This window comes from Phascolarctos cinereus, unplaced genomic scaffold (assembly GCF_003287225.1).
Source record: "Phascolarctos cinereus isolate Bilbo 61053 unplaced genomic scaffold, phaCin_HiC Scaffold_4;HRSCAF=312, whole genome shotgun sequence".
NCBI lineage: Eukaryota > Metazoa > Chordata > Mammalia > Diprotodontia > Phascolarctidae > Phascolarctos > Phascolarctos cinereus.
In genome coordinates this window covers 651,169,354-651,186,411 of record NW_027555847.1, presented here as the reverse complement: position 1 = coordinate 651,186,411, position 17,058 = coordinate 651,169,354, and the positions used below count along the sequence as shown (strand labels likewise).

The window sequence follows — 17,058 nt, the reverse complement described above, 5'->3', positions numbered from 1 at the left end:
GTCTCTGCATCAGTTGTTGGGGCACCCACGTGATAAAATCATGGAGCTTGAAGTTGATGAGTAAGAAAGGCTTTATATTGGTTTCTGGCTTTGGCACAGGAAATGACAGTGGAAGAGAAAAAGATAATCAAGCGCCTGGACAAATGTGACTTCACAGAGATCCATAAGTACTTTGTTGACAAAAATGAAGCCCGAAAAGCTTTGCCCAAAGAAGAGAAACAGGTTAGGATGCGTTCTAAAATTTTGGAGTTGTTCGTTTATTGATATTTGTGTTAGAGGAATTCATCTTACTCATTCATCTTACTCATTCAGTCAGACCATCAATAGGAGGTTGGTTACCAAAGACATAAATATTGTGTATACTTGAAATATCTCCTAGTCAATTTTCATGCAGATACACTTTAAGCAAATTTAATTGCATGAATTTAATTACATTAAAGATAAAATTAGGGGGTGATTATTTACTTCATTAACTGTCATTTTATAAAAGGATAAGATTCTTTTAAATAGTAAACTCTCCTAGGATATTAAAATATGTCATTTACACATTTTTAGAAACACGTATAACTACATAAAACTAGGTCTACCTTTAATGAGAGGAATGTGGTTAGTAACATTTCCCCTCTGAAGAATGTGATAAATGAATAAAACGTAATAGTAAAGTGGTACGTAATTTGGTCCACTGTGAAATATGGTTTTCATTTTTTGCATTGTTTTATATAAATATTTCTCCAAACCTTTGAGAAAAATCTACCATAACTTCATTTTTTTTTAGTTTGAAGTTCATTAAAATCCTTAAGAAATTACAATTCTTACAAGAAATAAAAATAGCTTTGAATAGAGATGGGTAAAGCAATTTTTTAACAATAGTTGTATTGATAGTTAAAGTTTAACTCAGAAATTAAAAAAAAAATTAGACTGACTTTTTTTCCTCTTTTAGCTTAATTAAATTTAGTTTGAAAAATTCTGTTGTCATTGACAGCCTAACGTGACTGGAGATAACATAGTGATAAATTCTATGTTATATCCCTCAGTAATTGTATATCACTCTAATTCATCGATTCCCTTAAACTTTTGATTTCTTGAGACCCCGTGGAAAATTAAATGTAAGTGTAGACTTCAGTTTGGGCTAATTAAGGGGTGACTCTTTTGTCCAGTTTAAGAAACTTAAACTTGTCCTTTTCTGCTCATTGCTAATGTGTATGATGTTTTACTAACTCAGAAGCTAAAAGAAGAGGCAGATAGACTTCAGGAAGAGTTTGGCTACTGTATATTGGATGGCCACAGAGAGAAAATAGGCAATTTCAAGACTGAGCCACCAGGGTTATTTCGTGGTCGTGGGGACCATCCAAAAATGGGGATGTTGAAGAAAAGAATAATGCCAGAAGATGTGATCATAAACTGCAGCAGGTATGCTTTTGGTTCAGTACAACCTTCCCATTAAAATTAGAATAAAGATGTGTTTTGAGTTAGGGATAGGAGGGTAGGAGGAGGAGTTGCAAAGGGATTCTCCCTTAGCTTGAGTATAATGGTAAAATAAAATTTAAGTTCTAGGAATTGAATTGATCTTGGTTAAAATTTGTATCTGACTTAGAACATAAGGATCATTTTTAAAAATTACTCAGCATTTTCTAGGGTCTGAATTACATTCAGAAAAGTAAAATGAATAAAGAGCATAAATATTTTATTCCTTGTATCTGTAACATATAGAAAGTTCAAGAGACATAATTTCTGGGTAATTAATCATTTTATTAATCATACTAGCAATAAATTAATCCAAGGGTTCAGTGATACTCGTGAATGCCAAAGATCTCTCATGGAACCCACTGGACTCTATGTGCCTTTGAAAGAGTGGGTGTTCCTGGGGCAGCTAGGTGGCACAGTGGATAGAGCTCCAGCCTTGAAGTCAGGAGGACCTGAATTCAAATCTGGTCTCAGACATACAATACACAACACGTACTACCTGTGTGGCCCTGGGCAAGTCACTTCACCCCAATTGCCTAGCAAAAAGCAAAAAAAAAAAAAAAGAGTGAGCGTGCCTGAGGGTTGTAATTGAGTCTGATTTATTAACAAGTAATAAGATAAAATGAAAATTATAATGAGAGGTGGACCTGTTCTAATGAGGGGCTAGGGGACTTGATTTTTATTATGTAATTTACTTCCAAACCACCAGCAGTCTAGAGCAATCTAATCAAAGAATATATCCCCACCCAAACCTGAGTAGAACACTACTGGGCTTTTGCACTTGGGTGGGGTCTGAACAAGATTGAGGAGAAAGTTAATCCATTCTCATTATCAGCACTGTCTTTCAGATGCAAATAAAGTTTCAGAAAGGGATAAATCCTGTGTCTCCCCAAAATGAATAATTAGTTAGTACTATGCTTAATGATTATAGTCATCTTAAAATTTTATGTATGTTACACATACCAATTCTCTCAGCATATCAGTATATCTCTCAGCTTGTCAATAAAAGAAAGCAAATTTGTTTCATAAGACCATAAACTTAAAATTAGAAGGGACTTTAGAAGTAATCCACTTCAGTCTGCTATTTTATAGGTGAAGAAACTGAGGCTCAAATAATTTCTTTGAGTGTTTTGTTTTTGTTTTGAGGATAACATGATTGCAACTCCTGCTTTTTTAAATTCTCTTGATGGATAGTAAAAAAAAATTTCCAACTCAGTTTTATTCTATGTATGTCTTTTTTTTTTTAAATGTGTTTCTTGTAAGCAACAGACACTGGAGTTTTGTTTTCTTATCCACTCTGTCACTCTTTTTGATTTTATTGTATTGTGTAATCTATTCCCATTTAAAGTTATGAGAATCAGGTTTATATTTTCTATTTGTCTCTAAAATTGCTTTTTTTTTTCCAAGTTAGGGTTTTTTTCCCCCTATTCTGATGTAAATACAGTACTGTTGTTTTTTTTCCTAATTGCTTTAGCTCAGTCTTTTTTAAGGTATCCTTCCCACTGGCCCTTTTTCCCTCATCCCCTGATTCTCTGTCCTCCTCCCCACCTTCTTGCACAATTTGTTCCCCTTTTCCCTTTGGAGATTTTCTTATTAGTTCCATTTTCTTTCCTGCTTTTATCTGGTAATTTATTTCCTCCCCTCTTTTTTTTTTTCACTTTTAGATAAGTAGAATACCTTTCGTCTGTTCCCCTTTAACTAATTTTTCACTAGTTTCCTATTCAATAAGTTTTTTAAATTTCATTTTCTGTATCCTTTTCCAGAGATAATTTCTTTCCTTTTGTATTATGCTATTATGTGCTAAGTGCTTTATAATTATTATTTCATTTGATCCTCACAACAGTCTTGGGAGGTAGGTGCTATTATCATTCCTATTTTATTGTTGAGGAAACTGAAGCAAACAGATTAAGTGACTTATCCAGGATCACACAATTAAAAAATGTCTGAGTCTGAATTTGAATTCAGGTCTTCCTGACTTCAGACCCAATGCTCTATCAAGTATGTTTCAAATACCTCTTTGTTATTAAACAACCATGTTTTTTCATTTACGATTAAACTTTGAGTTGCAGGGTAGGTCATATTGGGCTACTTATTGAGCTTCATCATTCTCCAGAACTCATTATTTGATTTCCTCCTGTGTTTTCTTGTGGGTACAGAGTAGTCGTGTGTTATTTGAATTTCCTTTCCTTTTTATTTGAAGGTCTTTCTCCTGGTCACTTGAAAAATTTGTTATTTCTCAATGCAGTTGTTAAATTTAACTACTATCTGTCGTGAACTTTGTAGCCTTGAGTTTTTTCTGAAGGTGATTTCTGGATTTTTCCAATTAGCAACTTGTTTTCTGTGTTCAGAAATTCTGGGCAGTTTTCTTGCATTATAGTGTTCAGATTTTGGTTTGTGATCTTCTGGGGAGAACTGTAATCTTTTAAGTTCTCTGAAAGAATCCTGTCTCGAGATCAGTTGTGAGATGACCATGACATGATGATGACATGCCTTGCAGTTGACTTTTTTTGAGTGAGAGAGGGCTGTGCAAAGTCCAGCCTCAATTTCTCCTCCGGAGCCATCTAGGTCCAGTGGCCAAGTATCGATCAGGACAATTAGAGATGGCCCAGGATGCAGTGGGAGACCTTGGCCCTTTTCAGCTAAGGTCTTTTCAGGTTCTTATTTTGAGTGAGGCAATGCCCATTCAGTGAATAGGCCTCTTTAAGGAGTGAGTCAAGGGATGGCCCCTTTAATTAAAAAAAAAAAATTAAACTGGAAGGAGAAGACACTCAGGGTTGCTGGCCAAAAGAGAAACAGTTATTATTTACATTCACTCTGTGCCTGAAGAGCCCAAAAAATAACCATTAAGTGGTGCTTAGACAGGACTTGAGATCTACATAGTTTGCTTAAATGGAAAGCATGTTTTCATATATATATATGTGTGTGTGTGTGTGTGCACAATTTTGTTTTTCCCAATTATATGTAAAACAATTGTTAACATTTATTTTTTTTAATTTTGAATTCCATATTCTCTCCTTCCCTCCTTGAGAAGGCAAGCAATTTGATGATACAGGTTGTACATATGCAGTCATGCAAAATATTACCATGTTAACTATGTCACAAAAGAAAACACAGACTCCTCTCCCCCCCCCCAAAAAAAAGTAAGTAAGTTTAAAAAATGTGCTTTGATCTTCATTCAGAAGATCAGTTCTTTCTCTGGAGGTGGATAGCATTTTTCATCATAAGTCCTTCAGAATTATTTTAGATCATTGTATTGCTTAGAATACAGTTGATCATAGTACAATATTTCTGTTACTATGTGTGGTGTTCTCCTGGTTTGATCATGTTTTATTTTAATGTTATTTATTGCTTTTTGCTTCTCTTCTTGCAGGTTGTCTTTCACTTATGTGTATTTGCATTCCTAGTCAGTTGTTTTTTCTTTTGTTTCTTCTTTGAGACTTGCCACCGTGGATTCATGTTTTTCAGTTCCACCAATTATTTCTCCTGTGTAGGCCATAAATTCTGCTCTCAATTCTCATTTGTCTTGTATACCATCCAGGAACAGTATGTTGTGGTTTCATACTCTCTTTAAAATTCATAAGATCCTCTGTTTCATCTGGTGTTAAAATCCTTTTTTGTTTTATAGCATATAAGTTGTTTACTAGATTTGATTTCTTTCTACTGTTAATGGCTTCCCTATTGGTTTATCTGCTTATGGTCAACATCTTTGACCTTATGAGGTCTTTGGGAATTTCAGTCTTTTTTTCCCCTTATTTTTCTCTTTTGCTTACTTTCTAACTCCTTCCCTTTTTATGGTGGTTTCCCTAGAAGCCAAATCTCAAAGCTTCTCAGCTGCCTCACAAGCAGGGCAGTTCATGATACATCAGCCTAGATCTCTGCTCTAAGTGACTTTTGGAGAGAGAACTGTCCATAGCTGGATGCTAGGGTCTTTCTCTCAGGCTTAGAGTAATATTGCTGGGCTTTGCAAGAGCCATAAGAAATCCTGACACTGCCCTTAAGGAGCCTACAAACTTTTGAAATAAAAGAGATAAAATCAGCAGCACATGAGAAACAGAGAATGATACCAAACAGAGATGTGATCAAAGTCAGGAATATGTGGTACAGACAAATAGTACTGAAGAACAGATAACAAACTTTGGGATTTGATTAATCATTTTCTTATAACTACAAGAAAAGAGAACCTGTAAAATAATTAACCTAACTGATGTGGCTTTTTCCTTCCAGGGATTCTAAAATACCAGAGCCACCTCCAGGTCACAAATGGAAAGAAGTACGCTTTGACAACACAGTCACTTGGCTGGCATCATGGACTGAGAACATCCAGAATTCCATTAAATACATCATGTTGAACCCCAGCTCAAAGCTTAAGGTCTGTATGTAAGTATGTTGAAGGTATTTTTGAATTGTAAACCTTTCCTTTTTCTAAGCCAGTCTTTTTAGAAATCCAAGGATATGGCATGAGGTAAGCAAATAAGAAATCATACTTATTCATTTGACCAGCAAGTACCTCTCTGGATGCTGCTGATCTGGCTGGGAGCAGGCTAGACCTGGTGTAGGAGTAGAGACATATTCAACATTTTTCTGTATTTTATGTCCCAAGTTTTCTTTGAAATATAGCCAGCAGACTGTTTTATCTAAGAACTAGCCTGTCCAACAGGCTTGTCATCAGGTTGACTGCCAGGTGATGAATTTTTCAACCATAGGGTCTCAAGCTCAACTATATTCCTGCAAGGCTTGTGATATGCTTTGGGGGAGCCAGTAAAATTGGGACCCACAAAATTACAAATCCAATAATGTGGTGATGATAATTCATTGAAGTTTTAGGAGGCTAATTTTGGCAGCATATTGAAATTACCAACCACTTTGTAAGTATTCTTTGACCTTCAGTTAGTTGAAATTCCTTATTGTGCCCTCTGTCCTGCTCCCTTCCCTCCCCCAATCAAAAAAAGTTGAGTTTGTAACTCAGATCAGAAGCTGTTTGTCATCATTTGTTAAAATATTCTTTGTAGCGTAGGATCTTTTTTGTTTGTTTTGTTTTGTTTTTGCTAGGCATTGAAGTTAAGTGACTTGGCCAGGGTCACACAGTAAGTGTCAAGTGTCTGAGGCCAGATTTGAACTCAGGTCCTCTTGACTCCAGGGCTGATGCTTTATCCACTGTGCCATCTAGCTGCCCCTGTAGTATAGGATCTTTAAGGCAACATGGCATAGTGGCTAGAGGGCCAGTTTTGGAATCAGAGAGACCTAGGTTCAATTTTCACCTCTGCCATATGCATGTTGTGTGACCCTGGACAAGTCACTTGGTATCTTAGGGCAACAAATAATAAATTTTTCAAAAAGATGATAATAAATCACCTTTATGTAATATTTTTAGTTCTACAAAGACTTTTACACACAACAGCCCTGTGGGGTTGGTAGTACAAATATTAGTATCTTCCCCATTTTATAGATAAGAAAAATAGGGCATGGAGAAGTTAAATTACTGCCTAAAGTCACACAGTTTATAGTTGGGTGAACTAGATTTTGAATTGCAATCTCTTGACCCAAAGTTCAACACTGTTTTGGTTATATTATTCCCCATCAGAAGATCTGAGAGTCAGTGGTACTTACATGGTACTTACATAATGACATGAATGAATACTTCAGTTCTGTAAATCATGCATGCCACCACTTTTATACATATATCAAGTTGTTAGAGAACTGTCTGACTTAAGGAGACTGTAACATTGCTGTAGTAAGTAATGGTGAAACTTCAAAAGTGGGGAATATAAAAATAAGGAGTGGGCACATATTTATATGAGGGCAGTAAAGTTAAGGAACCCATCTTTAAGTTCCAGTGTATTCCCGTCCTGAAAATCTGTTGGCCCTGCAATTCGGTATTTCAATTACCCGTCTGACACCCTTGGAGTCATCCTATTGCTCATGGACTCATAGCAAATTAACATCACCTCTACAGCTGCTTCCATGTTAACACTATGAGCTCAGCCCTCCTCTTTTGAACTACTTTTTTCTATCCCTTGTTCTTAAATCCAATGCTTACCTAACTTGAATGGTTTATTACCCTTTAGCAAGTACCCTTCCTTCTCCACTCCAGTGTCTACCTAAGATAGAAGATATAGTAGTGTAGTTTAGAAATGCTTGAAACAACAAAAGTCATAATTCCCACACTTGCATGAAACTTCTGCCATCTTTTTTTTTTTTAAGGGGAAGCTGGGGCATGATGAAGTATAGCCATTCGTTATGGAAATTTTTGAATTAAATTTTACTTTTGTTAATGAACAGACATCAGTTTTCTCTCCCTCCTATCTGTACCATTCAAAAGAAAAAAAGAAAAACCAAACTTGTAACAAAGGCATAGTCAAGCAAAATAAATTATTTCTTTGGCCATGTCCAAAAAATATATTGTCTTATTCTGTGTCCTAGTCCATCATCTCTCTATCAGGAAGTACTTCATCATGGGTCCTCTGGAATTATGGTTGGTCATTGCGTTGATCAGAGATCTTAAGGCTTTCAAGTTGTTTTTAGAGTGATGTTACTGTATAAATTTTTCTCCTTGTTCTGCTTACTTCACTTTGCATCAGTTCATGCAAATCTTCCTATGTTTCACTGAAACTATTTCTTTCATCATTTTTATGGCATAGTTTTGTCTAATTCTTTGCCACTATAAGAAGAGATGCTATAAATATTTTTGTACATATGAGTCTGTCTTCCCTTTTTTTTTTGATCTCTTTGGGATAGAGGCCTTAAAGTAGTATTACTGGGCCAAAATGTATGTATGCTTTAGTGACTTTTGAGAAGTAGTTATGAATTGCTTTCTAGAATTGGTAGGTCAGTTCACAATACCACCAATAATGCGTTAATGAGCTTGTTTTCCCACAGCTTCTCCAGCACTTGTCATCTTCCTGTTTTTGTCAGTTTTGTCAGTCTGATGGGAGTGAAGTGGAACTTTTGAGCTGCTTAAATTTTTGTTGCTATAATTATTAGTTATCTGAAGAATTTTTTTATATGGCCATTGACAGCTTTCTTCCTTTGAAAACACTCTCTCTCTCTCTCTCTTTCTCTCTCTTTCTTTGTCCCTCTCTCTCCCTCCCTCCCTTTTTTATTTTTTAGAGGCAGTTGGTCTTGTGACTTTCCCAGGGTCATATAGCTTGTAAATGTCTGAGGCCAAATTTGAACTTGGGTCCTCCTGACTCCAGCAGGCCACTTCCTAAGACTATGAGTAGCAGAAACGTCCAACTACATTGATAGAGGAAGTTTCTTCACCAGGTGTTCCATAGACCAATAAAATCACTGGTGTAATATAAAAAAATACGGAATTAATGTGGTTGAAGATTTCCCCTTCTCCTTCTACCACAAACCATTACCTGAGGTAAAGATTGAAAGAAAATATGGAAGATTTTTGTTATTTTCTTTATCCAGGGGGAGAAGGACTGGCAGAAATATGAAGTTGCTCGACGCCTGAAGGGTGTGGTAGACAAAATCCGTTTTCAGTACCGTTTTGACTGGAAATCAAGGGAAATGAGAAAACGACAAAGAGCTGTAGCCCTTTATTTCATTGATAAGGTAAAGTTTTTGAAGAGTCTTTAGTAGAATTTACTATTAGACAAAAATACTTATTTTTCATTATCAATACCAAATTCTGACATGGGTCTAGTGATCTTTGCACTTTGTCTAATTGTAACACCTTCCTCAGTGGTTGAGAGGATCAAAGGAAACAATATTAGAGTAATATTCTTTGTAACCACAAAGTTTTGTGTGTTAGTTGTTATTATTTAATGATTGGAATAGAGGAAGAACAAGTTTGACAAATGTTGCTGATACTCTGACCAAAGGAATTTTCTTTGTTATGTATAAGGTTGGAACCTGTTGAGTGTGGTAACAAGATGTGTTAGAACAATTCCATCTCAGTCTCCTTTTCTTTCCTGTGGCTAGCTGGCCCTGAGAGCTGGTAATGAGAAAGAAGAAGGAGAGACAGCAGATACGGTTGGCTGCTGCTCTCTTCGTGTTGAACACATACAGTTACACCATGAGTTGGATGGGCAGGAACATGTTGTTGAATTTGACTTCCTGGGAAAGGACTGTATCCGATACTACAACAAAGTGCCTGTTGAAAAGCCAGTGAGTACTTTGTTTTATCATGCTGTACTCTTAAAATTTTTGGTATTTTAATTTTGGTTAAGGCATGTTGCAGTGAAAATGGAATCTAGCAACTCTACCACATCTTCCCTTATAGAATTCATAGAATCTAAGAGTTAGATGGGACCTCAGGTACCATAATGTATACATGACCACATATCCCCTTGTGACACTCCCAGCAGGTAGTCCTCAGGCCATTTGCTTGGAGACTTTGAGTGAAGAACGAGCTACTAACTCACAAGGCAGGCTAGTCCAATTTTAGATAACTCTTAATTATTAGATAACTATTTAGATAATACTAATTAAAGATTTTCCATATATCTATGCTTATTGTAGCTTCCAGCCATTATTCTTAGTTCTGCTTTTTGGCACTAAGTTGAACAAGTCTTAACTAATTCCTGTTCCACTTGATATCTTTTAAATATTTGAAATTATCTTTGTTCTTTAAATTGAGTATCTGTAGTTTCTTCAACTGATTTCTATATTCTTAAGGTCCATCCTTATAGATAGTCACTCTCTTGTAGACATTCTACATCATATCAATATCCTTTCTACATCATATCAATATCCTTTCTAAAATGTGATGCTCAACACTAAATATAATATTCTACAAGTAGTCTGACTAAGGCAGAATACAATGAGATTGTTACCTTTTTCACTAATCTATTCTTCTCTCTCTTTTAAAAAAAAATTAATAGCATTTTATTTTTCCAGTTACATATAAAGACAGTTTTTAACATAATGAGATTTTTAGTTCCAAATTTTTCTCCCTTCCTCTCTCCTCAAGATGGAAGCAGTCAATTTACATCGCACCATGGGAAGGTGATACTTGTAACTCTTAAGAACTGTATCTCTGTTGGAGCAGTTAGAAGACAGTTTAACCTTACTGAATAACATGTTTTTTCTTTCCTGTTTACCTTTTTATGCTTCTCTTGAGTCTTCTATTTGAAAATTGAATTTTCTGTTTGGCTCTGGTCTTTTCATCAGGAAAGTTTGAAAGTCCTCTGTTTCATTGAATGTCCATTTTTAAGTTTGATCTTTTTCAGTTACGTATTAAATTATTTTCATTGTATATTTTTGTAATATACATTTCCTTCTAAGAACTGACTTGTTTTTAGTCCAAAAATTTTGCTTGATACCTCATTGTTGTCATTTCCTTTGACAAATCAATTTATTAGTTCTGTTATTTTTCCTTAATCTCTTGCTTTAGGCTTATTTTATTTAGTCTTTCTTTAGGGTGAATCTTGACTATAGATTCTCTTCATTGATTATAATTATTATTGGTTCATAGTCAATAAAGATTGAATTTTAAATTAATGGGTTTTTTCTCATTTATTTAGAAGCTTTTTAAGACAGCATGTTTGGTTTTTTTCAAATGCATTCAGAATTGAAAAGCGCATATTTCTTGTGAGTTTCATTTAGAAATCAATAGATGTCAATTACATACATATCTTTTTTTTATAAAATTCAAATTCTTAATTTTTAACTATTTATTATTCTGTTAGATTTTTCTAGATCTAAATGGGGCACACTGACTTCCCCTAGCTTCAAGTTCCCTCCTAGCTTAATACCTGTCATCCTATGTGTCTATGAGTAATTAACAACGTTTAATAGAATTTAACAAGGATTTATTAAATTTCAGCAACATTATAGGCACTGGGTAAACAGAGAACAAAATGAAACAATCCCTGATGTAACATAGCTTATATTCATGGGGGCAGCCGGATGGTGCAGTGGATAGAGCACCGACCCTTGAGTCAGGAGGACCTGAGTTCAAAGCTAGCTTCAGACACATGATATTCACTAGCTATATGACCCTGGGTGAATCACTTAACCCCGATTGCCTTGCCCTCCCTTCCACCCCCCAAAAAAACCCCAAAACATAGCTTATATTCTACTGGAGTCAAGAGAAAGCATACTAAGATAAAATAGGCAAAGTTATTAGTTGTAGCAGGGTGAGTGGGTACAATTATTTTCATGTAACAGAGTACACAGGAATTGGGGTAATATAGTGCCTGAAGTCCATTTGGCCGATCAGTATGTATTCCTGGATCTCTCTCAATTAGGGGCAGATTGTGAGAGAAAAATCATTTGTCAAGACTTTCTTAGAAAGACAAGAAGGACATGAGGGGACATGAGAATGAAATGGTAGGGAAAGTATAAATTGGATATCTGTTTTTCACATGATAAAATTATATCTCTTTGCATTCATAGTCAAGGAAAATGCCTACCTTGAAGTTGGGCACACTGACCTGCTGGTATTTTGTATGGACTTGTGAATAAAGATTGTGCTGGGCCAGGACATAAAGATAGCAGGAATTGTGTATCTCTACAGTCTTAAGCACACAGAAGTCTTGAAACTCTTTTGCTTTTGGGCAGATGCCAACCCACCAGATAGTGTTATTTGGCACCTCCACCTCCCAGTAATATCTCCCTAAAATGAAGGACTGAGTACCAAGAACTTGGACAAAATCTCTTAATATCCTGCTGTTGTTGGGTACTTTCTCCTAGATGCCTCCATATCTCATACTCTTCAGATCCTCAGATATGATGAGACCTGGATCAGCTGTGTTGCAGTCCAGGGTGATGTCCACTTTCAAATTGAAAATCCGTTCCATAACTCCAGGGATGGGACAGAAAGTCATGTATATATGGAAAGTTTCTATTCCTTTTGCAGAACAAATTCATTCCTATTTAACACTCCTTTCATAACCTGGAACAAATACAGATCTGGTTTTCTTGCGCTCCTTCTCCAATTCTATAATCCTCTTCCTTAATCCTTGACTATGGTGGGACAATTCACTAATTGTCTTGCTCGAGCTTTCTAAATTGGCTGTTCCCCATGTTTGCAGATATAATAAATTTGCATCCTTCTCATTTAGGAATTATTTCATTTTCTGGAATTCATACAAAATACTCTTCTTTTGAATTTCTATTTCTTCCTCCATGTGTAAATTTAATTTTCTCATTGGCCATTTGGTCGAACAACATTCTTCATTTTTCTCCACAAATCAGTCAGTTTCTTGGAGCTTCACCCTGAAGTTCTCAGCAGTCTCATCTGTGCAACACAGTCTGTTAGTTTCATGCTCCTGGGAGCTGGTTATCCTCGCAGAATAGCTTCTCCACTTTCTGATGTACCTCACACTTGCCACGTCCTGCATGGGTCTTAGTTTTTTGGCAATGGCTACCAGTTTCTCAAATCACACGTTGGCTTTGAGATCCCTCTTCTGGGAATCATTCTTGCACTCTGGACAAGAGAAAGGAGTAGAGGCTTCCTGCCAGCTCCTGAGGAGGCAACCATGGCAAAAACTGTGGCCACACTCATTGGTCATTGGGTTTGTGAAGTACTCCATGCAAATTGAACAGATGAACTCTTTCTGGAGGTCTTGAATCAGCTCTGAGCAAGATGCCATGATTCTTTATTTCTTCTGAAGTGTTTTCTTCAGCCTCAGAGCTCTGCTTTTTTCTCTGCTTACAACACACACAGAGAATCTCTGATTCTGCCTTATCCTAGGATTTTTGGGTAGTCCTAGAACCCTGAAGTCCCTCCTTCCTTCAAGCTGTGAATCCTTCAAGCTGTGAATTCTCCTGGTTTTCACTTGACCCCAGACTTATTCACACCTTAGTAACTGCTTACTCCTTCCTTTCCTGCTGTTCCTTACTTTTCAGAATCTGAAGAGAGTTAACATTTAATCATTTATAGAGCAGGAGAACAGTATTTCTCTCATAATTTTCACCAACTTTACTTACAAAGACAACATTTACAATGCTAAAATTAAACAGTAAAATTAAACAATAAAATAAATTACTGAAATCCTGAAGGGATTGCATTTAAGATTATGATAGAAAAGCCTCGATCAGTGTCTTAAAAGAGTTTAAAAAAAACCCAAAAACTTATTTTTGCAGTTTAAACACATTGCCTTGATGTCAGTTATAATGGGGGAGGGGGAGTCCCTAGATTAAAATTTTTTTTTTCCAAGGCAGTTGGGATTAATGACTTGCCCAGGGTCACACAGCTAGTGAGTGTTATGTGTCTGAGGCCAGAACTGAGCTCAGGTCTTCCTGACTCCAGGGCTGGTGCTCTATCCACTGCACCACCTAGCTGCTCCCCTAGATTAATTTAAACATAATCTACAAACTCGAACTTTTGGATCCAGTTATACCTGAATTCTGTCTACCTTTGGAGTAACCAAAAAATCCCTTTTGCAGAGTGGCTTTAAGTAGATGCTTAACTTAATTAGCCTCACTTACTTAAAGCAGTTGGTATTTTTTAACTGAGAGAGAAATCTGGATAATTTAATCCTTTCATTAGTAATGTCAGCATGTTTACATTTGGTCATCTTTCTCTTAGACCAAAGGCAAATGTCCATTTTTTCCCCTGAAAGATTATGCTCAGTTTTGCTGGGTAGTTGATTTTTGGTTGTAATCCAAGCTCTTTTGCCTTCCAGAATGTCATTCTAAGCTCTCTGATCCTTTAGTATAGAAACTGCTTAGTCCTGCATCATTTTGACAGTGGCTTCTCGATATTTGAATTGTTTCTTTCTGGCTGCTTGCAGTGTTTTCTCCTTGACCTGAGAACTCTGAAATTTGGCTACAATATTCCTTGGAGTTTTCATTTTGGGAACTCTTTTGGGGGGTGCTCAGTGGATTCTTCCAATTACTATTTTACCCTCTGACTCTAGGACATCAGGGCAGTTTTCCTTGATAATTTCTTGAAAGATGCTGTTTTTGATCATGGCTTTCACATAGTCAAATAATTCTTAAATTACCTCACCTGGACCTATTTACCAGATCAGTTATTTTTCCAGTGAGGTATTTTACATTTTCTTCTATTTTTTCATTCTTTTGATTTTGTTTGATTGATTCTTGATGTTCTCATAGAGTCATTAGTTTCCACTTACTCTGGGTTCTTGAAGGCTATGCTAGCAGAACATACGTTAAGACAGGTTCTGCCAAGTTGGAAAGTCTTTTAATGTGGACCTGGCAATAGCCACCTATAGCTGTCATCCAAGGATCACAAGAACCATCTAGATGAGTGTTGAGAGACTCCAGGTGAGAGACCAGGAGATGAATGTATTTTTACAACAATTCATTCACTCCTGTCAGGCTTCCATGAAGTGACTGTAATCAGCATCAGTAGACATTGCACCTTCTCAAGTGAAATCATTGATTCCTGAAGTATTAAAATAAATGGGGGACTTTCTGGTCACCAGCTTGATTCCTGTATGCCACCTGCCTTCTCTCAACTCCCATCGTGTTTCAATATGAGTCTGTTCTGAAACCATCCATTGTGTTCATACATGTTTTGGGTTTTTCTCTTCATTACAGGTATTTAAGAATTTGCAGCTCTTCATGGAGAACAAGGACCCAGGGGATGATCTGTTTGATAGACTTAATGTGAGCTTTTGGGGAAAAAATGGTTCCTATTAACTTTGCTACTCATGTCATACTGATTGCATAAAATGTCATTGTCACTTCTGCAGTGTATTTTTTTGTGTAACATTGGTCTGACTGAATGTTACAGAACAGCAAATAGAACACAGCATTTCAAAGCTGACATGAATAATAGATTCATGTCTATTAAATATAGCTTTAACAAAAGTCTTTTGACAAGAAATAATGTTTTAATTTATCACACACTGAATGTTTCTTTGTTATTGTGTTAATCTTGGTTGATGGTGCAGAAAATCTTACCTTGAAATATCCATAGTGTAATAATGTGTTAGTAGCAGGCAGAGGGTAAACCAGACAATGGTTAGATTTGAATCTGTCACAAGTATGGGCTAGGTTGAATTCTGTCCCTGTGACTGTCGTTACTCAGAGGCTGGTTTCTTGGCAAGGACTGGTAGAAGATCATACAATCAGTGGTGTGCAGCCTGCCCAAATTAGAAAGGCTCTCTTACTCCTTTTATGTCCTTTGGTGTTCTGTACTCTCTTCTCAGGCTCTCCTTTCTCCCTGTCTGCCTGATCTGCTAAAAATTGAAAACAGAAAGTAAGCAATAATGGCATTCCTGAAGATCCTGTTTAAAACCCGTTTGTTCCTTTATGTTTTCAGACCTCAACCTTGAACAAGCATCTTCAGGACCTGATGGATGGATTGACAGCCAAGGTGTTCAGGACCTATAATGCGTCCATCACCCTGCAGGAGCAGCTGAAAGCACTGACCAGCGGTAATGAGCTCCCCCACAGTGTGGATTGGATTGTTAGTGCTTGGGGGGGAAGGAAGAGTGTAGTTTGTTAGCCTTTTGTAACTGCTGCTGCTGCTGCAGTGTAACAAGATTAGCGGTGCTTGGGCTGAATGTGGGTCCTGCCACTGCTGCCTGTGAGTATTCTACTTCTCTGTGCCTCAGTTCCTTCATTCATTCACTGGGATGATGATCCTTGCCCTCCTAAGGCTGTTGTGTTAAGTCTTTAGTTGCTGTAGCAATGTAAGCTGCCCCTGTTATCATCAAACTGCTGTTAGTCATTTGAGTGGCTGCTGTATACAGTATACTCCATAGATAACAAAGTATAAGATACAATCTTGGAAAAGGCTGAAAATAGCTGGTAAGGGAAAGGCAAAAGAGTTTGAATGACCCAAGCTTGTAAACTTTGGGGACTGTTAGAAATTAAAATAAGTTGTGTGTTTAGTATGTTGGTGGTGGGAGTAGTTCTTTGTTGGTCAGCGAGCATTTATTAAGGGCCTGCTGTGTGCCATGAATTGTGCTAAGTAAGTTCTGGTTTTACAAAGAAAGGCAAAAAAAAAAAACCAGTCTCTGCTCTCAGGGAGTTCACAAACTGACTGGGAAGACAGTATGCAAATAATGTATGTATGATCAAGACAGAGACAGGGTCCATGGGAGATCATCTCAGAGGGAAAGCACTAAGACTAAGGAGGTTTGGGAAAGCCTTCTTATAAAAGGTGGAACTTTAGGTGAGACTTGAAGGAAACCAGGAGAACCAAGAGAAGAGGATGAGGAGGGTTTCAGGCATGGGGGGCAGGCAGCCATCGAAAATGTCTGGAGCTAGGAAATGGCTAATCTTATGGCAGGAATATGGAGGCAGTGCTAGAGGATCACAGAATACATGGAGATGAGTAAAGGTGTAAGAAGACTGAAAAGGTAGGAAGGGATCAGATTATGAAGGGCTTTGAATGTCAGACAGGACTTATCTTTGGTCCTGTAGGGAGCCTAGAGTTTTTTAAACAGGGAAGTGACATGGTTAGACTTGTGCTTAAGAAAGATCAGTTTGACAGCTTCGTGGAGGATGAACCGGAGGGGAGGGCGACTTGAGGCAGAAAGCCCAACCAGAAAGTTATTGACATAGCATAACAGATATGAAATGATGAGGGCCTACACCAGGGTGGTGGTGTTGTCAGAGGAGAGAAGAATTTTACTTATCAAGGTAGAAAGAACAGTACTTGACAACTGATTGAACATAATGAGTGAGAGAGAGTGAGGAGTTGAGGGTGGCACTAGGAAA

General features: G+C 37.0%; 1 protein-coding gene across 3 annotated transcripts in view; it reads left to right on the top strand.

Annotated features, from left to right (window-relative positions):
- The window catches only part of TOP1MT (DNA topoisomerase I mitochondrial), an 81,494-nt gene that overhangs the window by 53,374 nt on the left and 11,062 nt on the right, over positions 1 to 17,058 (top strand). For 2 of the 3 annotated variants that reach the window (XM_020994859.2, XM_020994860.2), the window contains 7 exons: positions 100 to 222; positions 1,223 to 1,410; positions 5,689 to 5,833; positions 8,881 to 9,024; positions 9,394 to 9,579; positions 14,926 to 14,994; positions 15,653 to 15,767. In XM_020994859.2, coding sequence (XP_020850518.2) covers positions 100 to 222; positions 1,223 to 1,410; positions 5,689 to 5,833; positions 8,881 to 9,024; positions 9,394 to 9,579; positions 14,926 to 14,994; positions 15,653 to 15,767 — 970 coding nt within the window. The remainder of the gene's footprint in view (positions 1 to 99; positions 223 to 1,222; positions 1,411 to 5,688; positions 5,834 to 8,880; positions 9,025 to 9,393; positions 9,580 to 14,925; positions 14,995 to 15,652; positions 15,768 to 17,058) is intronic. The other variant, XM_078153803.1, reaches the window with a different exon arrangement.